This window comes from Hipposideros armiger, unplaced genomic scaffold (assembly GCF_001890085.2).
Source record: "Hipposideros armiger isolate ML-2016 unplaced genomic scaffold, ASM189008v1 scaffold_349, whole genome shotgun sequence".
In the NCBI taxonomy this organism is placed as follows: domain Eukaryota; kingdom Metazoa; phylum Chordata; class Mammalia; order Chiroptera; family Hipposideridae; genus Hipposideros; species Hipposideros armiger.
This window is the reverse complement of record NW_017731699.1, coordinates 410,157-433,926: the sequence shown is the minus strand read 5'-3', so window position 1 is coordinate 433,926 and position 23,770 is coordinate 410,157. Positions and strand designations below refer to the sequence as shown.

Here is a 23,770-nt window from a genome sequence, read left to right as displayed (position 1 = left end):
AGTGCTGGCGGCGATGTGGAGAAAAGGAATCCCTTGTGCACTGCTGGTGGGATTGCAGATTGGTGCAGACCTTATTACTGATTTTTTGGCAAGTTTTATTGAAGTTATCAGCCATGAGTTAGTTGGGGTCGAGCGATCAAGGTTCAGCCCTTAGGAACGTGACTTGGGTTTTCTTCCACATTTAGTCCTCAAGTCTAGGGAAGGGCCTGGCAGATGATGGTGCTTCCCAGGCTCTGCTTTTTCTACCACCCCCAAGACCACAGCGAGACGAGACAGACATCTTTAAATGTGTCCAAATGTTAACACCACGTTGGATTTTTCACCTCCTTCCTGAAGGGTAGGAAAGTTGAAACTCAGATGTCTCCCATCAGTAGCCTTAAGTGACTAAGGGATATGTTCCCAGTGTTTGGAGATTTTCTTCCTTTTCATTCTCTTAGTCTGAAATGGGAAGGTTCAGAATGATGTTGGACGCAGCGCCAACTGAAAGGCTCCAACCTGGAACACCTGCATATTGCTAGGAACCTGTGTCTACGACCTTGGCCTTCACTGCATCGTGACTCCTTCAAGGTGCAGCCACTGCTGCTGACCCAGCGATGTTGTCTCCCTCGTCTTGGATGCACACATTGTTGAGGCTTATCAAGAACCCTCTAGGAGTGACTTCTTGGCTGTTGGGTGTGGCTTGGTGTCTTTGGCTGTCCTGGGGTGAAGGGATGGACAGTGCTTTTTAAACGTTACGCCCCTCTGGGATGTGCTAAGAATAGACTCTTAGCTGCTTTGTTGTCTGTCCAGTGTGCTGCTGCTTTGCTTATGCTGCAGGGAGGAGTTAAAAAACAAAACAAAAAAACTACGTTTGGCATAGCAATTCATTTTTCCATTTTCTGGGAATGGAAAAGGCTGGTACATCCAAATGTTTTCTTATTTATTAGAAGGCATTGTAGTCCATCAACTTTGATTGAGAAATCCATGCAGTAATTCCTAAGTGAAGACCACAGTGCCTAGTCCAGAGCCTGGCACACAGTGGGCCCTGGGTCTTGTTAGTTGAAGTCATAAATTGATGCCCATCTATTACCCCACACTGCAGTGCAAGACCTTCCTACGTTTCCTTGTGGTCTTATTTTTTTTAGTACTTCTGCAGCATTGAGGGAGCATTTACCATGTTTCTCACACTGTGGGAGACTACACAGGAATTAGGAAATGGAGCCCAACGTGGCAACTAAATCGCTTATAACTGAAGAGCAGAATGGATCGCTGGTGCTTTTTAAACATCTGAGTGGATGCATTCCTAGATAGCTGTGCATATCGGGATTATGGGGATAAAACGGGGGCCTTGAGCTGTTCTTACGGAAAGTCTTCATGGAGCAGGTGGGACTGGAAAGTGGTTTGAGCCGGGAGCAGGAAAAGCATTTCAGGTATGAAAATGACCAGTGCTGTTTCTCAGAGGTGGGGGTAGAGCAGCGTGTGTGGGTTGGTGGGGGGATTAGCTGACTTAAACTGGAACTGTAAGAGAGGCCTCAGGGGGTGTGCTTATTAAACTCCAAGGAGGGGAGATGGCGGAGAGGAAGAACGGGAGCAAAGTCACCCTGAAAGGTGTTGGCAGCATCGCCAGCGCCCACAGAGCAGCTAAGAGCTCACATGCGTGAGTCTGATGAGGTCTGCTGGGGCTTTCAGGAAGCTAGCCTGCTAAATTAAGGGGCTACGTCAGGCCATAATCCTATTTTTGGTTGTTCCTTACGAGGAAGATGGCTCCTAAAACAATTACTGATGTTCCCCTCAGGTAGTTCATCAGAGCATTTCTTCAGAGGACGATTGCCTGATAAGAGACACGGATACGTTTTAGAGGAAATGGGGAATTTTAGATGTTTTTCTATGGAAACGGACTTGATATAATCATGTGGTCTAGTCATCAGAGTCCCACTTTAATAACAATTTATCTCACAAACAAGTTTCATCCGAGACATCAGGATGAGTCCCAGAAAGCTCGTGTCAGACCTAGCCCGTAAGTAACTGCAGAAGGTCTCTGTTCCCGCACCTCTGGAGTGTCGCAGAGGGAACAAGTGGCATAGACGGCCCAGCTGCACTCTCAGGGCTCCTGGGGCCCTAGGGGGTTACCCGCAGCAGGGCCTGAGTTTGGTCCTAAGAAAACGGCAGTGAGAAGGCAGGTCTCTGTTCTGTCCAGCGTGCTCAGTGAAGGCATTTGGGCCTCAAAGAAGTGAATACGAGCACATCATCAAATTCTGATGACTCGCCTTGACGTTTTCCCAAGGACCCCTCACTCCACGTCCTTAGAAACAACTGTACAATCTATGCCCGCGTTGCCCCCCTCTTTTGTTTTTCTGTTGTCTTGGGATGATTTCCATTTGGAGCTCAAGGCCAGCCTCCCTTTCGCCAGAGAGATAGGACACATTCTGACCCTAGGGGCTGGGGCAGGTGGGGGGAGTAGGGAAGGTGTCTGCTGCCTGTAGCACGGACCAGCCTGTGTCACTTCCTTTGTCGTGGGCTGTCATTGAACAACATGCCTTCAGCGCACAGCCAGCGATTTCCAATGATCATAGTACAGTAAAACCTTGGATTGTGAGTAACTTGGTTCGTGAGTGTTCTGCAAGACAAGCAAACATTTCTAATACATTTTAACATGGTAAACGAGCAATGTCTTGTAATACGAGTAGTTTGCTTCCCGAATGAATTATGCTCACAAACCAAGGTATTAGGATGAGTGTTGGTCTTTCTTACCCCAGATGGTAAGCACCATGAAAGGAGGATCATGTCTACTTTTGTTTGTCCCAGCGTCTAGGAATTTGAGTCTTTGAGTGATTAAATGGATTTATGTGTTTCGAAAACACTTGGCTATATCTCACATATACATATACACCTATAATATAGGCAGCATATGACAAATATGAAATACATACATAAACTTGTGTTGTGGGCCTTAAGTCAGTCATAAAGGGGCAGTGGTTACTCTCTTTGGTGTGTGTGCCTACTGTCTTTTTTTGTTATTTCCACACGAATTCCTTGTGACTTCATTTCTAAGACAGAGGTTTGCAGGATAGGGTAGGAGGAAATAGAGTGTGCCCATGCAAAAGAAGGGATGAGAAAGCCTCCACTCTTCCTCATGTGATTTTCTGGGGTTTTTCCTGGGCAGCTGCTGTGGAAGATAAGCCAGTCATGGCTTCTCTTCATTGTCTCTCCACTCCCTGCACCCCTTCCTCCCTTTGCGGAGTTGACACACCGCTCCCATCCAGAACTGGCGTCGGCGCCTCCTCTTGTGTTCACAGCGTGGAGAAGCAGACTTCTGCAGCTCCAGTGTGTGCTTTGAGCGCCTTGTGGTCGGGCTAGTCCCAACCACAGACTGCCTGCTTGGCATCACTATTCTAGCAGGCAGCCTGCTCTGGCCACGTCGCGAAGGGACAGGGGTGCTGCTGCCTGCAGCACATGCCTCGTCGCGCTGTCCGCCTGGTTCCTAACTACTAGTCATTGTCTCCCTGGTGCCAGGCCTTGTTCTAGAGCTCTCGAGGGGCATAGACACAGTGCCTCGGCCCCCGTCGCTGCCAGGCTCGATGTGGCGGCGTGCTGTACACACAGGAAGAGAGGTGGTGTCGCAGAAGTGGCCAAGGATGGTTAGAAGAAATGCTGAGAGTTTAAAGAAAAGGGAGAACATTCTGGGCTAGTTTAGACAGAGGTGCTTTTGCAGGAAAGGTGAGACACCTGACAATCCTCTATACCTGTCTGCATTACCACCTGTCTCTCCTTTCTACCTGTATAGACAGTTTTAGGCTTCAGTGGCATGAATGGATTGGGGACCTTGTGTAAGGATCCGAAGGACCCGGCTGTTGTCTTTTCTAGCCCCAAAGAAGAGCGAGTGATAATCTGATGTGGCAAAATGTGAGGTTTGGGATATTGAGATTGTATCGCTTCCTGAGGTGCTGAGAACTGCATCTAGATGATGTGTGTTATGGCTGCTCTCACCACATGCCTTTCTGTGATGTGCTTACCAAAGAGCCTTTTTGAAAATTCACCCATGAGGGGCCATTTCTGATATAAGTGAGATTAAGTTAACTGCTGGTATTCCACCCAGATGCCAATCCGAACATCAATCCCGGCTCTAACATCCTAGTTTGCAGAAGCTCGTGGAGACCGAAGTGATGGCAGTCATGACATCAGCAGGCATGTTGCTGGGCTGTGAACATGAAGCTGAGCAGGGAGCAGTCTCTCCCTTCAGGGGCTCGCAGTCCAACAAGGGAGGCAGACCAGCTCGGGGTGATCATGGCAGCCATGCCCAGTTGACCCTCAGCAGGCCCCTTCTGAACTCTGCCTGGGGCTGGGGACTGAGCCTGGGGGAGGGTCAGGAAAGCCATCTGCAAGGTGGATGCATCCAAGCTCATTAAGTCTTGACTACCTGTAGGTTTTTGTCTGGCAGAGAAGGGGTGGATTGTTTGTTCCAGGCAGAGAGAAGAAAGAGCAGGAGGTAGAGGAATACACCTATTTATAAAAGCATGCTAGTCTTGCATGAAGAAAACTTTTTATTTTTTTAAATGGCTGGAGTGTGGGGTTGAGTTGTAGGGTCTTCAGAGGGAAAGGGTTGAGACTGGAGAGAAAGTCGTAAGAGTGCAAAGAGCTTTGAGTGTCACCTGAAGGAATTTAAGCATGATGTTATGGGTGAGTTTGTCAACTTTTTCTGGTCCTTCTTCCCTAGAATGCTCTAAGTCCCTCATGCCCTTTATTTAGTTGATATTTTAAAAGATTCTCATTGGTGGAGGACTCCTTCCCACCTTCTCTCTGAAGCTGCCACAATGTACCATCCTCCTCAACTCTGATGCTTGGTGGGTGTTGGCTCATCAACTTGTCTGACTGTGGTGCTGCTCACAGTAGGTGTGCAGTAAAGAACTGCTGCATGAAGGAACGAAATACCAGATTGACAGATTAAAGCCCTTTCCTTAAAGGGCACGTGAACCCAGAATCTTGTTCTGTTCCAGTCAAACTGCCACACCGCTCTCCTTCCTGGGCCTCCTGGGGTAAGCTGAGCATAGACCTCCGTATTACCCACGGCATCTGTAAATGTCGAAGGCAGACTTAAGGCCATGTTGCGGGGACGGATGAACAACGTGAAGGAGGAGAAGAAAATGTGTGTAGGAAATAGTAAAATAGGGGCGAGAGGACAAAGCTGCCCAAGGTAAGGAGTGCGGGAGAATTTCATCACCAGTTATCTCAGGTGCCTTCCTTGCCCAGATGCAAGTTTGAATCCTGTATGAATCCCCCATTCTCGTTAAACCAGAGGCTAAAAGGAGGACCAGGTGTTCACACACAACTTGGCAGACTGTGCTGGCCAGTTCGAACATGGAGAGGATTGAAAATGGCTGAGTAGTGAGGGATGCTGGGCAGTGTTTGGGCCTCTAGCAGCTGTTAAGTTTATAGGATGCTCTAAAATGATCCTTGTGAATAGATCTTGCCTCAGCTTTTTCTGTCTCTGGTCCCTAGACAGAGAGTTGTTTAAATCATTTCATGTTTGTTGAGTTATTTGGGTTACTCATCAGTTCACATTGCCTCGCCATGTTATTGCATCGTTTTGTTGGTCTTTGGTCACCTCATATCTCAGAACCTCAGTTTCCTTATTTAGTGCTTTCAGGGGTGAGCATTAAATGATATGAACAGGATTTATAAACTGTAAATCAGTGCTATAAATGTAAGGCGGTTTTTGTCAATTACCATGTCCTCGAGGGCAAAGCTAGCTGTCTGTTCAATACTTGGCTTACGGTGTCAGGGTTCCATCAGAGAAGCAGAGCCTCTATAAATAGTACGGACTAAGGCATTCATTAGAAGAATTAAACTTTACACAATGGGGAGGAGCTGGGGGAAGTGGAGGACTGAAAAGGGGAGTTGGAGGACCAACAAAAAGCCATTAGCCCTCCTGAAGCACCTTTGGAGGTGGACAGGTTGGAGGTTGCAGAGGATTCTGGGACCCAGGCAGAGTGTACTGCAAAGGGAGCCTGGCATGGGAGTCTGGGGAAGGGTAATTGTCTCTTCAAGTTACCACTTCTCATTTGCAGCCAAGTATCTGGTGATCTTGGGGCATTGGTTAGTAAGGATAGCAACTGGGAAGAAAGCAGAAAGAAGAGCGAAGACACACTGGTGCCCACTCGCACCTGTGCATCAGTCTCACCACCTTTAACCATGATGACAACCAGAGCGTAATGGCTACTGCTTCCCTTCCACTTCCCAAGTCTCAAATGCACTGCTATTCTGTCCAGCAATGACTCGGAACTGCATAGGGAAGAGCATTCTGGGAAATGTAGTTCCAACTTAGCCAAGTTGACCCAGAACAAAACCCCACAATGTCATAATGTAAAATTAAAGATTTTGCATGGCTCTGGCCTCCTAGGATCTCTCAAAGGCCAGAGAACTCTCCTTGGAACCAAAGTCATGGTTATATGATCTAGTGAGTCACTGGTCAGAAGTCCAATTAGTTAATGATCCAGTCTTTAGAAGTGATTTGTATTTGTGTTCCTCGGTTGCTGGGTGGCATTGGTTCTCTTCCTGTCTTCCTTGCCTTTCGGGTTTGTAGTGCCAGAGGCGATGTTTATCTCAGCAGCAGAAGCTAAGTAAAGTTGCATTAACCTTAAAGAGCCTGTCAATTCTGGCAGAGTGCAAAGTCTTTCTTTCACCAAATTCTTGTTTAACGTGGGAGATATAGATACTTACTATTCCTCCTTCCACTGCATGAAGGCCAGAAGATTTCTGGATGTGAACGACTACAGACTAGAGCCAGAAACTGTCCTGTAAATGCTAAGCGAGAACAAGGTTTGGGCCTCTGGACCACCCTCTTCACCCACCTGATCTGTTGGTCCCAACAGCCCCTTCCTTGTGTTTCTGCAGCCAGCTCAGGCCAGGGAGGACTCTGGGAGTGCCCTCTGTGGTCATCTTAGCCCCTGGGAAAATGGCACACTTTGTGAGAATTAACGGCCACACCTGGACCGTGTCATCACTCTGAATTCTGTCGCCTTTTTGATTGCCAACTGATATTTCCCCCTGTGACCATAACCTCGTCCCTTTACTTCTTTAAAATTCCCTCTATTAGTGCCACTATGACTCTTCAGGTTATTTTCTTCACCACCCTAGTCAAATAAAAATGAGTCAAATATTTGAGGGCTACATCCATAGTTTACAAGTACAAATAGAGGTCGATCATTTAAAAGCCATGTTGATAAAATGGAATGTACCATCTAAATAGCACAACCTGATACACGGATAAAAATGGACAAGGGATTAAAACTGCTGTGGAGGTGTTGCATAGATACCATCTATTGAAGGGTATGAAGGGTCTGATGATTGCAGGTGCCCATTCTGGGGTCTTCTCTGCTGTTTACAAAGGGCCAGCCCAGGACCATTTCCGTCTTCACTAGACTCTGCTAGCTGATGACTCTGGGTCTCCATCCTCACTGTGATCCCCGATCTTGAACGTTCCTTTTGTCCAGTCCACCAGGCCACTCTCGCTTTCCTGGGCTCTAATCCAGAGCAAACCATGGTGGTCAGCATTTCAGCAGTGTGCTTGTTAGCATGCTAGGGCTCCCCTGCCATGTTTCTCTGTCCGTCCTCGTATTGTATTTGAGTAATCCACACCAGCCACCATCTCTGAGCCTAAGCCTTACCATTTTACTGAGGAAAATCTCAAAACCTGCCCACCTGAGTTTCCCACAAAGTCAGGGTGTCTTTACTGCACCTCAGGCCTCCTTTGTGTTCATTTTGTGATGGTTTCCTGTTATCACCCTTCTAATGCTTGTTCTAAACCTTCCCACCATTTCCAGCATCTAACCCTCTCCTACTTGACTGAGACAAGAGAGACCAGTCTAAGGTTTCTCAAACATTTTGCCTCAAAGTTTTTCTGTATTTTCACCTATCCTTTTCTCCTCAAGTCTGAAAAAAGTAAGGGCTTCAGCTTTGGCTCTTTTTTCCTCTTTATGTGTATATTCTCTCCCTGTGTGACCCTGTGGTTTTAAATATCATCTAGGTGCTGATGACTCTTCAATGAATGAATGTCTCTGCTTGGACACACCCGCACCCCCACCCCGGCTCCAGACATACATATCTACAGCCTACTCCACTGTACCCCTACTCTCATGTCTAACAGGCATCTCAAACTTAAAATGGCCAGAAGAGAGCTCTAGCTTTGCCTGATGCAATTGACTCCCCCATCTCAGTAAATGGCTTTACTGGGTACCCGGAGGCTCAAGCCAGAGCTTATCTGGGGGCGGAATAAACTTTCCCCTCAAGGTTTTTCTGGCTGGTCTAATAATCAAACAGACATGAGACAGGTTAGCAAGAGAAAATGATCAAATTTCACACATGTGTGTGGAAACCGTATGGGAAGCCCACATACATGAGTGAGTCAGAGACCCCACATACAGGAGAGGTTCAGAGATAGAAAGAGAATGTGGGTTCTGAGCTAGGGAATGAGGTAGAGGACCGTGGGGGCTTCACAGGGCCATTGCAGGATGATAAGAAGAGCAGATGTTTAGTAAATAGAGGGTTGTTCTGCCCTATAGATAGGTCAAAAGAGGTTAGCATTGATAATCTCTTTGGGCAAGGCCCCTAATTCAAGTTTTTTTAGGTAGTTAAAGGGAGGGGCAGAAGTTTCTCTTGAGCCTGAGGCTGAAGTTGCCTTTAGCTCCTAGTAATCTGCATACCACTGAGGCATATCTGTGCATCTCACACCTGCTTTGTGGTCTTTTTCATGGCTGTGCCCTGTCTTCTTCCTTGCATATTTGATTGTTCCCTTTCTTCTAGCTCTTTCTCTCCAAATCCCACACCACTGTCACTGAAGACGCTCTTCTGTGCGCGTCACCAATGACCACTTAGTCATCACGTCAGTAGTCTTTTCTCAGCACCCATCTACCCTGCCTTTCCTGTGGGTTTGATATTGCTGTTCACTTTTTCTTCAAACTGAAACATATAATAGGAATCTGCCCTAGGAATGTGTAAGATGCAGATACGAGTAAGAAACAGGTTCTGCCTTCGGAGCTTGGTGTCGCCCAGGAGCAAGCAGATGGGTTTGTCTGTAAGTAAAACACTAGATGTTGTTCCACACCCTTCCTTCTTGAAATTCTCGCACCCCTCGGCTACTAGGACATAGACTTTTCTGGTTTTCTTTCTTACTGGCCACTGTTTCTTTTTTCTGTGCTGTTTTTGTTCTGCTTGTATCTTAGATACAGGAGTTCGCTATAGTTTTGTCCCGTTCCCTCTTCTCTATACCCTGTCCCTCAGTCACCTCACTGGCTTCCACACCTTCTCTTTACCCACCTCCCTCCTTGCACATGATTCCACATTCATTTGGGGCTCAGATATCTTTTGGGGGCTTTCATTCCCACCACCTCATGGACCCTTCAACTTGTCTATTAATAAATCTCATGGACTGTTTTTCTCCACTGTGTTTCCTTACCAGCTGTTAGCTTCCCTTTGATGGGTCTACCAGTCAATCCTTCTAGCATGGCTCTCAGAGCTGCTGCCTTCCTGTTCCCGCATTGCCCTTGTTTTGATTCGTATTACCTCTCCTCTGTCATCTTGCGGAGGGCTCCCGACTGACCTTCCGTGTGTCTGCCCCAGCCTGCTCTAATCACCCTACCCTTCATCACTCCCACAGGTCCCCTCCTCGGTCTCTGCTTGGGCTCCACCCTTTAACTGGTCACCTTCCTCCTCAGTGCGTCCTATCCAGCCTTCCCTCCCCACCAGCCATTTCTCAAAGGCCCAGTTCAAATGTTGACAATGCATGCAGCTTTTCCCTAATCTTTTTGGATGGACACGCCCTCACTTTTGAACTCCATGGCACTTATTAGTACCTCTTTTTTGTTACTTCCATCCTTCCTTATATTAAAACTTTTCTGTACACCTTCTTACCCTTAAAAGAAGATCCAGAGGCCAGTTTACCTCTCTCTCACCTATTATCAATCTTTGGGGCTCCTTGCTCAGTTGTTTGTTGAATAAGTAACATTATGTTTCCTTAGTGAGGTCTTAACTGAACATTTTTCTTTTTTTTTTGTGATTATAAGGCCTGCTCTAGTGTTGAACCTTATTTGTGTTCAAATGGGATTCTGCAGCACTGCCATATGTGATTTCATTACACGTTCCCTGCTGGCTGTGACTTGTTTAATGCTGCATTTTCATCACTTAGGGACTGTCTAGATGAAAGCTGGCACAGTCCCTTCCCACCAGGCCTCTCTCCGTGGCAAGACATGAAGAGACAAAGGTTTTCCATCTGTTGAGTCAGATACTTCAACATAGGCTCTGTCAGAGTTTGCAGGTTTGACTGTCTGTGTTCATTTCTAGCTCACATGTGAACTGGGAACTCCGTGTGGAAATCCACAGGCTCCCAGTGCTTCTTAAAGGCTTTGTAAAGACTCAGGAAAAGGGACTGGGCTGTCCTTTTATAAGGAAACTAAGAAATACCGTAAGCTGTTTAGTTTCGGCCCTTCAGCCCCACCTGTGCCACCGGATTCAAAACCGCCAATCAATACTCATCTTCCAAGTGGCCCTGATTGGAAAGTCAGGCTGTTGGCTCCTAGGCAGCTTGGTGAGATGATAAAATGTGAGCAATAGTAGAAACAATTGCAAAAGTCCTTTGCTGTACTTTGCAGGTCTTGATTTAGAATAATGTTAATGATAGCCCAAGAAATAAAATCTATTTCCCATGGATATCATGAGGGGGTGGAAGACGGGAGATACATACAGTTTAGTCTTCATTAGCTTGTCTCAATGACTCCTCACGGATAGCGCTTATTGACATAAGCTTTGAAGGAATAGCTTACCTTGAAAAACTTCCTTGACTTTTCTTGCCTACCCCCGTCCATTCTATATGACAGAGGAAAGTTGAAGGCATTTAATTATTTCCTCGAGTACCTCAAAGGTAGGCAAGTGGTAATCTGGAAATAAGTACATCTTGCTTGTTAGTTATCTATACTGCTGAAAAGTCAGAGCAGTGGCTTCCAAAAGCCCTTCCTACATGATTTTATAAAGTTCCCTTTATCTTTTTTTGAATATGAAGGTGTGTGATGTTCAAGTTAGTATCACTTAAAGTAATGAAGGTAGTCGGTGAGAAAAATTTTTGAAGACACTGGAAGGTATTTTTAACAATCCCACTTCTCTACTTCTCTCATCTGTCTGCTTCATATTGAGAGTATGTATTTCTTCTCTGAGGAACTCATTTCTATTACTTTGCTGCCTGCCTGCTTTACATTGCCCTAGGAGAATCTGAAATATTTTAAAGCGAATCTCAAGCTTTCTTTTTCCTACTCAGAGCAAAGACAAAATCAACAGAAGGTGATAATATCAACAGCACAGTTGAAGGCGCACCAACCCAGCCCATCTTTGTCTTGACTGTACCATATATAGGCCAGACACCTCACTTAACAACTGTTAAGACCTTTGGCCTGTTATTGAGCTTCTCTGGGTCTCAGTTTCAGTCCTGTTTCCTTAGTTCTATGATAGGGGTGGTAGGATCTATCTTATGGTTCCGTCCTGTGAATTAATTCAGATGAACTAGGAAAAGGGCCTACCTCAGTGCATGGCATATAAGGGAGACACAGCATATTACTGTTCCTCCTCTGACTCTATCCCAATCTTGTTGTTGAGAAATTATTGGATGATGAATCAAATTGAACACATCACAAAATATATGTACATGATTTCAGCAGAAATTATGGAGTCTTTGATTAATCAAGTATTTTTTATGATTCCTCTCTGCTCTCCCCTCCCCCCCAATAGTTGATTTGTTATCCTTTCTTTCATTTTTGTGGTTATTCTAGAGATTGGAACATGCACTGTTGACTTCTTAGGGTCTATTGGTGGCCCTTTTTATCACTACAGGGATAATGCAAGACCTTAGAACATTTAAGCTCCATTTATTCCACTCTTTCACTTTTTGTGCTGTTGATGTCATATATTTTAATTATGCCTATATTTTAAATTTCAGAAGACATTACAATATTGTAGTATGTCATTAATATTCAGTCGACTTATCAACATAGTTACCCTTTTTTTTCGCTCTTTATGCCTTTCTACCTTTCCATGATTACCTCTGGGATCATTTTTTTCCTGTTTGAAGAACTCCATTTAGTATTTACTTATTTTTTTGGTATTTCTGTAGTGTTTCTTTTTGTTAATTCTCTTTCCCTTGTTGAGAGTTGGTTGAAAGCATATTTATTTTGCCTTTTTTTAAAAGGAGTTTTCTGTGTGTAGAATTCGAGCTTGGCAGTTACTTTCCTTCATCACTTTCAAGATGTCACTTCATTGTCTGATGCTTTCTGTTGACAGTCAGCCATCAGTTATATCATTGCTCCATTCTCTTCCTTTCAGCAGTTATACTATGATGTAGCTAGGTGTGGTTTTCTTTGTATTCATACTGCTTATGATTCATGGTGCTTCTTGGATCTGTGACATGATGTCTTTTGTTGCTTTAAGAAACATCTTAGCCATTATCTCTTCAGAAATTAATTCTGCCTAATTCAACCACATTCTTTCTCCTCCTGGAACTCTATAACACGTGTTTGAGCTTTTTACTGTCTCTCATGTGTCTCTTAGATTCTTTTCTGTGTATTTCATCCTTTTTCACACCCTGGGCTTCCATTTGGATGAGTTACACTGACTTCTTTTCTGCTGCATCTAATCTGCTATCAGACCCATTTATTGAGCTCTTAATTTCAGATGATAAATATACAGAGGGTGCCCCAAAAAATGCATACACATTTTAAGAAAGGAAAAAACTTTTAAAATTGTAATTCTCAATATATACCGATAACAAAAGATGAATATAAGTCATGTGTGTACATTTTCTTTTGCACCCCCAGTACGTACACACACACACACACACACACACACACACACACATATTCTAGTTCTAGAATTACAGTTTGATTATTTTAATAGATTTTAGTTAAGAAGTGAAATCCCGTTGTCATTTCTTTAGTAACCTAATCATAGTTATTTAAAAGTCCATATCCGATAACATCAATAGCTGGATCCCTGTGGACCTGTTTCTATTGTCTGTTTTTTTTCTCTTTTGTTTTCAGTCATTTGGTCCTGTCATATGGAATGTCTGGTAAGTTTTGATAGGACACTGAAAAATTATAGAAGGTCTGTATGATGTTGTCTTCTTCCCAATAAGATTTACTTTTTTTTTTTTCCCCTCTTCTGGCAGGCTTATGGAGTAAGAGAAGCTCACCATAATCCAATAAGGGATTGAGATGTTTTGAGACTGGCTTTCAGTATTGATGAGAGCTAATTGTTTTTTCGGCTTTGCTCTTCCTCCATGGGCATAGCCCTTCCAGGGCTGTAATTGAGAGTCTGGGGTGTTTACTACAGCCTACCTTCCTTTGTGAACTGGGAATTCCAACTGTTGTTTCCCCAGTCCTATAAGATGGCTGAAAACTTTGCTTAACCTTTTAGCCCCGTAGTATTTACTTTCTGCTTAGCTTCTCAGCCATTCATCCCCCCTACCCCAAGCAATTTTCACACTGTCAGTAGCTTTGAGGGCAGAGCAGTGTGCTTGCCTCCCTGCTGTTGCCTTTTCCCTAGGATTTTAGTTCCACAAACTATGACTTTCTTAGTGGGCCCCGACTTCCATTGTTGTCTTCTTGGCCCCGTGAGGTGCTGGCCGCTCTGAGCTACTAATTTGGCTTAAATCCATGGCCCACACCTCTTAAAATTTGCAGGTATATCAAGAGAAAAAGCAGTGGACATTGTCCGGTCCACCTTGGGGTGATCTGGGCCCCTTGATCCTGGATACCTGATTGTTCACCAATGCGTTAAGTTATCAGTTTCTTGTCTTTTACGCATCTTGTGTAGTTGTTCTCAGGACTGAAATTGACCTGATACAAGTTACTCTATCTTGAATTGGAAATCTCAGTTACTGGTCTTTTGAAATTTATACCCTATTTACGTTCCCTCCTCCCAAAAATGTATTTGAGGCAGTTTGCAATGAAATGTACATGTACATTCAATAAAACCTTTAAAATAAGGGTAAAAAAAAAATCAAAAGTACAAGGGCACCCGGGAAGGCAGGGGAAGGTGTAGAGACAGAGGAAGGAGATAATCATTAGAAATTTAAGCTGTGGGTAGTTTCCATAGTTACCATCATATTTAGTACAGGACTTCCTTGAAGCTAAGGTACAAAAGGACACATGAATTTTCTATATGTTGGAAAACAGAACTTGAAAGTTGCAACAGAGAAAAGAGATGAAACTAGCAGTAACAATTGTATTGGGCTTTTGGTGAATTTGGTTTGGCTTTTTTGTAGGCTTAGGCAAATTTTTCATTAAAACAGAAGTTAGGAGGCAACGGAGGGTTTGAACCTTATCTAAAAGGGTCTGATCTCATCAGGGCATTACACGTGCTGGGCCACTTAGTAATTGGTATTGTTAATGATTTGGTATAGAAGCCTTAATACCAGTGTACAGCATGATATTATTATAAAGTGCCCTAATTTTGTCTTAAGCCTCAAAGGTCCTCGGGGGCTGTGATAACTGGTTTGAGTGGGAAGGGATACATATATAGTTCTTGTTTTCTGGGGGAAAGCATGTACAATGATCCACCAACAGGTATTGTTTTCTGGTACTAAATTCGAAGGGAATTTTATCATATGGATTCTTATATCATCAAACGGCATGATGTTGTCCTCAGCACGTTTAAGGTTAAAGAAATGCTTTTCATATGAAAATTTCTTATGCTGACCCCTGAAAACAAATCAAAGCATACTTTTAAATTTTTACTTAGTAGAGACATTTTTTATGGCAAACTAGACTCCATAGTAACAGGTCAGGTACAAAAGTGTTTGGGACTCTTAATTTGAAATGCTGGTAGGATTTAGAAAACCAGAGGAAAATTTCATTGTTTCCTCCTCAGTTATCAACTGTTACAAGAGGTTTTGACAAAAATTGGCAATGTGTGGCTATGCAGATAATCCTTTTTGATTTGAAAAGAGCCATATGCTTTATTTTTTTACAAGTTACATTTATTTAAAAATATTATTAGCTGTTATTTAGCACCATTACAGGAAATCGGTGGTAAATACCAGATTGTGTGTAACGAGCTGAAATTCTGTTAACCAAAATTTAAAATCTTGCTTTGCATGGATGAGGGGACAGCTCTGTTCTGCATGCAAGACACAGCCCGGGTTTATATCTTTTTAGATTAGAGTTTGATCTTTCTGGCATCTGTTCATATCTGCTTTACTTGTCCCAGCGGCACTATAACATAGCCAGCACCGAAGGCACTTTCACAGGTTGAGTTGGAACATGGAGGCAGGAGTGCCTAAGTGATCCCAGGGGAGATGGGGGAAGGCTTCACAGCCAAGGTGGTGCTGGAGCTGCTTCTTGCAAGAGGATGAGGAGATTGCTGGGAGGTTATTCCAGGAGGCACAGAAGCAGAGCCCATGGGGGCGCAAGACAGCACTGTGTTTCCAGAAAACGAAGGGGTCATTTGTTTTGTTGGGGGCATAAGCGTTACAAGGTGGGAGAATGGTAGGAGAAGCTGGAATGCTAGCGGTGGCCCAGACCGTGAATCATCTTTCATGCCTTTTTTTCAGTCACTCATTTAGCAAACATTTATTGAACAACTACTGTGTACCAGGCCCTGTTCTAGTCACTGGCATTCAGCAGTGAACAAGACAGACGAAAACCACTGCTCAAATGGAACTTAGATTCTAGTGGGAAGAGACAGACAATAAATGATTGTAAAAAATATATACATACATATAAAGTGTGTGAGTGATAAATGAGAATAAGAAAATTTGGCCAGAGCAAGAATGGGCGGGGGGGGAGGGGAGTTTCAGGTGGTCAGGAAAGGCCTCGCTCTGAAGGTGACGTTGGAGTAGAGATCTGAAGCTGGTGAAGGAGCCCAGGGGTGAGTCTGAGGGTGCCCCAGACTGAGGAAATGTGCGAGCCCCGAGGTTGCAGCAGGCCTCTAGAAACATGGGGAGGAAAACATGGCTGATGTGTAATGGAGGGAGCAGGAGGTGCGAGAAACACAGAGGGCCTGATTCTCTGAGGCCTTGATGGCTTCTCCGAGGGTTTTGGCTTTTATCTGAGTGAGATGGGGAGTGACTGGAGAGTTTTGAGCGGAGAAATGACATAATACAACTTAAATTTTTAAAAGGCCGCTTTGCTGTGTTGAGTAGAGGTCAAGAGTGGAAGCCAGGAGGCCAGCTGGGAGGCTGTTGCACAAGAGTACATTAGGTGAGAGGGTCAGTGGCGTGGGCCAGGGTGGTGGCAGCAGGGCGTCTGGAAGATAGGTGCCTGCAGGCGATGAGCCAGTCAAGGCTTTGGACCAGGGAAGTGACACACTGTGTTTCCCCGAAAATAAGACCGGGTCTTCTATTAATTTTTGCTCCAAAAGGTGCATTTTATTCGTTCATGTACAAAGATCTACATTTATTCAAATACAGTCATGTCTGGCTGATAATCTTAACTGAGGCTTATTTTAGGGTAGGGTTTATATTATGAGCACCCTGAAAATCATGCTAGGGCTCATTTTCTGGTTAGGTCTTATTTTGGGGAAAACATGGTATTATTTGTGTGTTAAAAAGGTGATTTTTGGCAGCGATGCGGAGGCAGGATTGGAGAGCTGAGACAAGGCGCTGGGTCAGTTTCCCAAGCTCCAATCACTAAGAATAAAGATAGGGACCCTACAAAGGATGTAATCTCATGCCTGAGGGCCCCATTGGGCAGTTGTCAACCCTGGTCAACTTCTTGGCAAGGGATAAGAATTGAAGAGATTTACACTTTAGGAAACCTTGCCAAGGAAGTCAAGTCAATGATTGTGATGAGGTGGCCTGCAAAGTGGATAGCCACACACCCTTACCACGTGTCAGCCCTGTCTGGAGTTTTATAGTTTAATCCTCAGACAGTCCAAAGGTTGGAGCATGTGGTGACTATCATGTCCATTTCACAGAGGAGGAAACTTGGGCACAAGGAGGCACGCAAGACTGTGTGGCCTCTTATGAATGGATGTTCACCGTGACTCTTCCTTGTGAAAGGTTTCTTGGGGAGATTCACAAATGCCTGAATCTCTACAGCAGAAAAAAAAGAGATCAGCTATTTCCCTTGTGAACTGTGGTGATGATGGCTTCACTGCTGGGTCTTTATGTGTTATTTCAACATCCTGTGCTGCCAGTGACAGGAATTAGATTAAGGAGCAAGCGGGGGTGAATAGAATTGCACGAAACTAAAGTGTCCAGGAAAAGGGGTGTGTGTGTGTGTATGTATGTGGTGTCTGGATGAGCGTGGAATGATTTAGAAGGTATGGCTGGACCCAGTGGCTCAGATGATGCCATCAGGTCACTAGGGCACGTTCTCTCTGGTTCTGGCGTTCATTGGCCTGGGTCCCTTCTACTGTAGACAGCTTTCTCACCTCGTCAGGAGGGCTGCCCACGTGCTGCTTCAGAGCAAATCATTTTTATAGTACCCTGTTTCCAGAGGAAATGAAAAGTGTCTTCCTGACAGTTTTCAGCAAGAATGAGGTAGGAGGGTTCTGATTTACCTGGTTTCAGTGTCCATCCCAGGGACTGGGGGTGCAGGGTCAGCCCCATCTGAGGGGCACTTAAGGAATGCTGGGTAGCACCCACGCATGAGCCTTTGCCGGAAGTGCTAGGCATGAGGTCATGGACGTCATCCTGTAGGTGCTGCGTCACCTTAGGAAGGAAGTTGCAGTGTGTTACAGCACTACTCCTTGAGAGTATCTGGGGTTGGTACCATGTTTCCCCGAAAATAAGACCTAACTGGAAAATAAGCCCTAGCATGATTTTTCAGGATGCTCATAATATAAGTCCTACCCCAAACATAAGCCCCAGTAAAAACCGTCAGCCAGACATGACTGTTTGAATAAATGTAGATTTTTGTGCATGAGTAAATGAATAAATATAGATTGTTGGAGCAAAAATTAATATAAAACCCGGTCTTATTTTCGGGGAAACATGGTAGTACTATTCTCTGTGGGAAGACATGTGACCCACAGTTCTGAGTTACCAGTACCAATCACTTTGTTTTTAAGGGGAGTGGTTTAGGGTGCAGCAGCTTTTCTTAGAGCTGGACAACAGTCTGGACCTGATCGGGCTGGGCTGGGAGGAGACGGCAGCCAGCCAGCCCCCGGCTCTGGGCGCCCACTGACTCCATCACTGTTTCTCATACGGAAATTCCCTGTTTTCCTTCTCACAGTAAATGATAATGGGTGGAGAAAACAAGAGCAGGCTTGAAAAAAGCATTTTTCCACATTTTTCATGACACAAATCAGGAGAAAAGATTTTCCTCATAATCTGGTATACACATACCTTTGTTTACCTAATGACACTTAATGAGACACAGTTGCATCTTACTAAGGGTAATGGACTCCAATATTTTCTCTTCTGTTGACTGTCATTAAAAAACATACACACATGCTGATCGTAACTACTATAAATTCATTTTACAACCCACAAAACGGTGGCAACCCAGAGTTTGAAAAACATGAATTAAACCACTGAGAAACAAGCAACAATTGGGTATTAGTTTGCTGGGGTTCCTGCGACAAAGTACCACAGACTGGGTGGCTTGAACAACAGATATTTATTGTCCTACAGTCCTGGAGACTAGAAGTCCAGGTGTCGGCAGGGCTGGTTCCTTCTGAGGGGTATGAAGGAGAATCTTTTCCAGGCCTCTCCCCGATTTTCTGGGGGTTTGCTGGCAATCTTTGCTGTTCCTTGGCATTCCTTGGCTTGTAGATGTACCACCCCCTTCTCAGCCGTTGTCTTCACATGCTGTTCTCTGTGTGTGTGTGTGGCTGTGTTCAAACCTTGCCCCTTGTAAGGATACCAGTCATTGAATAAGGGCCCACTCTATTTCAGTATGACCTCATCACAACTTAAATAATTACACCTACAATGACCCTATTTCCAAATAAGGTCACATTCCGAGGCCCTGGGAGCTAGGACTTCAACATATGAATTTTAGGAGGGAGGGGGACTCAGTTCAACCCACAGGGAACACACAAAATTGAAAGTAAGCCACAGAAGTTCCCATTTTATGGCGCTCTTACTACATGGCCGACTCAGTGAGGCGTTGTATGTCATCAGCTCGGGGGACCTTTCTTGCTCCGTTTTATGGTTGAAGAAGCCAAAGCTGAGAGGTCTTTCTGGTTCAAACCGAGGTCTCCTCAGTTTCAGAGCCCACGCTCTCTCCTGTGGACCTTAGTGCTATGCTTATTTATAGACCATCAAGGAGGAGCCGTACGAGTCCATTTGGTCTGAATTGCAATGCTAAACACGGATAGTGAGCACATGACAGAATTGTGTAGAATTTCATTGCAATGAAGACATCTTAAAGGTCACACAGGTGGCGGTCCCTCGGGGCCCTACCGGAGGCATGTGAGGCATGCGTTCTGGAGACAAAGATGCCACTGAACGCTTGGCTTTGTCCACTGGCTTTGGCCCCAGTGAGTTGCGTTGCTCCATTCCTAACAGTACCCAGCCCAGCAACCCGCCAGTCGAGGTGCGCTCTCCCTTTGTGCTTTCCTATCCTCATTCTGAATTTAGAGCAGGGTGAAGAGTAGAGAGAAGGAAATGAGCCAGAAAATAGAAAATTAATACTTGGTAGAGTTGTCATATTTTAAAATTAATTTATAGGCAATGTCAGATAATCGGAGTTAAATCATTTTATCAGCAGGCTGCTCTAAGATTTAAAAATTGGCGTCTGTCAATGTAAATCAGGTCTCAGGAGCCCCAGGGAATGGTCTCTAGGGATGAGGGCTGATACTGGGTGGACAGAAGTGTAAATAGTTGATTAGCTGTGTCCTTTTCTTTCACACCAAGCCTAAAATACTTCTACATCACATTGAGTGGTGATTTTACATAGTAACGGGAGGGAAGAATTTATACGGGTTTGTAGTTAGCCTACTTTTCACGTTTATCTTCCTCCCTGTCACCTAGGAAACTGATGAATGAGAGGTACTCGTTTCAGGGGTGGACTCCTCACTCATGGGTCCAGAGATGGGCTTTACCTCCTTCTGTACACGCACAGGCAGGACACCATTTTCCCCAGGTGCTCAGCTGTCAGATTTCTGCCATGTGCCTGCAAACAGGAGCGACTGCATTTATTCCTGGAAGACCTGGCGTGATCCAAGACCCCCCTTTCATTCTTGTCATTGCAGCTCTCTGTCGAGGGCGCGTGGTGAGAGTCCCCGCTGGGAGCCTGGCGCGGGTGGTGGGCACCGAGCTGGTCATCCCCTGCAACGTCAGCGACTATGATGGCCCGAGCGAGCAAAACTTTGACTGGAGCTTCTCGTCTTCGGGGAGCAGCTTTGTAGAACTCGCTAGCACCTGGGAGGTGGGCTTCCCGGCCCAGCTGTATCAGGAGCGCCTGCAGAGGGGTGAGATCCTGTTGAGGCGAACAGCCAACGATGCCGTGGAACTCCACATAAAGAACGTCCAGCCCTCAGACCAAGGCCACTACAAATGCTCAACCCCCAGCACGGACGCCACTGTCCAGGGCAACTATGAGGATACAGTGCAGGTGAAAGGTACATCCTCATGGGGGGGATGAGGGGGTGGGGGTGGGGTGGAGGGTGGTCATGCCAGTGCCCAGACTTTCCTCTGCCACTTGGCTGTGAGTGACTTTGTCAAGAAACTTAACTCCTCTGGGGCTCTGCTCCCTCCTCTGTCCAATGGAGTAATAGTATTTTACCTGCTCAAAAGCAGAAGATGGGCCAGGTGGCCTTGGAGGGCCCTTTCTCTTCACTCAACTATAGTTCTGAGCCATCCCCTGGCGGGTGTCGTGGTAGAGAGCCCTGGTAAGCTGTATGGGTTATACCGTGTTTCCCCAAAAATAAGATTTATATTACTTTTGCTCCAAAAGACGTATTTCATTCATTTATTCATGTACAAAAATCCACATTTATTCAAATACAGTCATGTCTGGCTGATGATCTTAACCGGGGTAAGATTTTGGGGTAGGGCTTATGAGCACCTTGAAAATCATGCTTGGGCTTATTTTCTGGTTAGGTCTTATTTTTGGGGAAATACAGTATGTTGAGAAAGTGATGTGGTCACTGCTAGCTTATGATGGGACATTGTAAGCTTTGGCCTGGCTATGCAAGTAATCACACCATGTATAGCTGCAGTGTTTTTGTTTGTTTTTTCCATTTTCCAGGTCCAATTAGATTTACTCACACATTCAGTTCTCTGAATCCAATGAAGAAAAATAGGGCAGAATATTTCCTTAATTTATGCATGAGGAAATGGAAGAGCATACATGAATTACTTGCCTAAAATCACAGCTAATTAGTAAATGAGCAAGAACAAAAATTTTAGTTTGGGGATAGCAAAATAGAAACACTATTATCGTCGTTATTTTTATTACTTCATTATGCATTTATTTGTACCCTGCCTTGTTCCAAAAAATAATTTATGTCAGGGTAGGAGTGTATTTAAGGATCAGGAACATAGACAATGAGCATGATGATTATAAAAATGATTTGTAGAACCCTCCCATAGCTCAGATACTGTCCCCCCATTTGACTCATGAGGGGATAAAACAGCTATGTCCATCATGTAGGTATTAAAACATGAAATCTGCCTCTTCCTATTCCTATAGAAAATCCCAGATGTTTTTTAGAAAAAAAGTCCCATAACACATTCTTGCCCTGCAGTTAAATGATGCGTTGCTTTTACAGTCAGCACACGCATGCTACACCCCCATGAGGTCAGATGCACCGTGTGTCCGCTTGTAATTCTCACCTTGAGGAGTTGGGGGCGGCAGGAGAATTCCGCCTCGCCCCCCGTGTCTTTCCGTTTTTCCCGTCTTTAGAAGGCAGGAGCAAGGAGAGGCCTTCCTTGGGTCAGGAAAGCAGATGGAGGGCCCACGAAAGAGACTGGTTGGCTGCCCAGGTGGAGCCCTAGCGGCTGCCGTGCCTGGTCCTGGATCTGTCTGGCTTTGAACTTCTTGGGTCTCGAAGCTGTTCATCTGTGCCCTGAGGGATAACTGGCTTTGGGGACCGAGTCATATCAGCTGGAATCACAGACTGATATACTAGAAAGTCACTGGATTCATTTTGCAGTGGAGCTGGGTCTTGTCTAAAGATGTAGCGTTTTTTTCTGTTATCCAGAGTAGTCCCTTCTCAAAGACACCAGTCTAGTTTCTGTGTGTGGAATGGTGGTGAAAACCAAAGAGAGGAAATAGTGGTTGGTGTTCGAGGATTCTCTTATCCAGCTCATAGACAAGCCCGGGAGACTCTCCCTGCCCTCTCTGGTTACCTCACTATGGCTTTCCTTCCTAAATAGCACTCGCCATACTTCCTTCATCTCGGGGCCCCCTTTTTTAGACTCTGGAGGAGAGCCCAGCCTTTTCCCAGGTGGCCCTGATAGAGCAAAGAGCTGAGGCTTCAGTTTTCCCTGACGGGTTGGTTCTTCACCGGCAGATGTTCTCTGCCCACGCTAGTCATTCGTAGGCATTTCCCAGAGCTCAGGGCACAGGCAGGCGTGCCATGCCCTCCCCGCTGTGGATCGAGCTGCTTTAACTCTGGGTAGATCCCTCAGGCTCCCTGCCCTGGCCCTGTGTCCTAAAAAAGGAGTGTTTGACAGTAATACCAGTTGTTTTATCGTGATTGCTAAGTGCCAGCACTGCCCCGGGTACTTTCCCTTAGAACTTGGGGAACGCTCAGTCAGCTCCCTGAAATAGATCCCGTGTTCATCCCTTCTCAGGGATGAGGAAACTGAGGCACAGAGGGGCAAAGTAAGTTCCTTAAGAGTGGCAGAAGTGCACCTCCAAGGCCCAGCTCCTAAAAGGGAGCATGCGCGCGCGTGCGCACACACGACCCCCCCCTTCCAGCGGGGGGTCTTATTAGGGCCTCTTCTTTTTCATCTTCAAGTCAGAAAGTCAATTGCTGTCATAGTTAAGTCAACATGGATAATGTAGGCCTTCGAACAGGGAAGGGGAGGAGGAAGTTGTCCCCGGTCACAGCCTTGGTCAAGGTCAGAAGGGCGATGGGGCTTGCTGGCGTGGGGGCTTGGGTGGTGTGTTGACAGTCCGTTTTCTCGCTGCAGTGCTGGCCGACGCCCTGCACGTGGCCGCCAGCCCGCCGCCCTCCCCGGGCCTGAGCCTGCGCCAGGGTGAGCCCTTCGAGCTGCGCTGCGTGGCTTCCACCGCGTCCGCGCTGCACACGCACCTGGCGCTGCTGTGGGAGCTGCGGCATCGCTCCGCCCGGCAGACTGTTCTCGCCCTGACCCACGAGGGCCGGCTGCGCCCGGGGCCCGGCTACGAGCAGCGCTACCACAGCGGAGACGTGCGGCTGGACACGGTGGGGAACGACGGGTACCGCCTCTCCGTGTCCCGGGCGCTGGCCGAGGACCAGGGAACCTACAGGTGCGTCGTCAGCGAGTGGATCGAAGAGCAGGGCAACTGGCAGGAAATCCAAGAAAAAGCCGTGGATGTGGCCGCCGTGCTGATCCAGCCAACAGGTGAGCTTCCGGAAAAGCGGGCGTTGCAGACTGCATCTCGTTTTCTGACCAATGACAGTATCAAGAACTAGGCAGGAGCCCCATTCTTTTAGGACAAAATGTCTGCTGCTCACGTGAGGCCAGATGTTGAGTGGGGTAGGGGGAGGGCACATTGGTTTTTTGCTTTATGCCTGTAGTTTTGCTTTGCAGCGGCTTTTCATCTGGATTCAAACCCATGGGAAGCTGCAGGTTATGTATGACACTAAGACAATTTTTTGACTGAAGGGTTAAGTCCCTTTAAGTGTGAGAATGAGGTCCCGCCTGGTGTCC

At 45.8% G+C, this 23,770-nt stretch overlaps 1 protein-coding gene across 1 annotated transcript in view; it reads left to right on the top strand.

The window, feature by feature from the left end:
* Positions 1 to 23,770, top strand: part of PTGFRN (prostaglandin F2 receptor inhibitor) — an 83,467-nt gene that overhangs the window by 9,852 nt on the left and 49,845 nt on the right. Inside the window, exons 2-3 of the mRNA XM_019661453.1 lie at positions 20,158 to 20,526; positions 23,048 to 23,461. Coding sequence (XP_019516998.1) covers positions 20,158 to 20,526; positions 23,048 to 23,461 — 783 coding nt within the window. The remainder of the gene's footprint in view (positions 1 to 20,157; positions 20,527 to 23,047; positions 23,462 to 23,770) is intronic.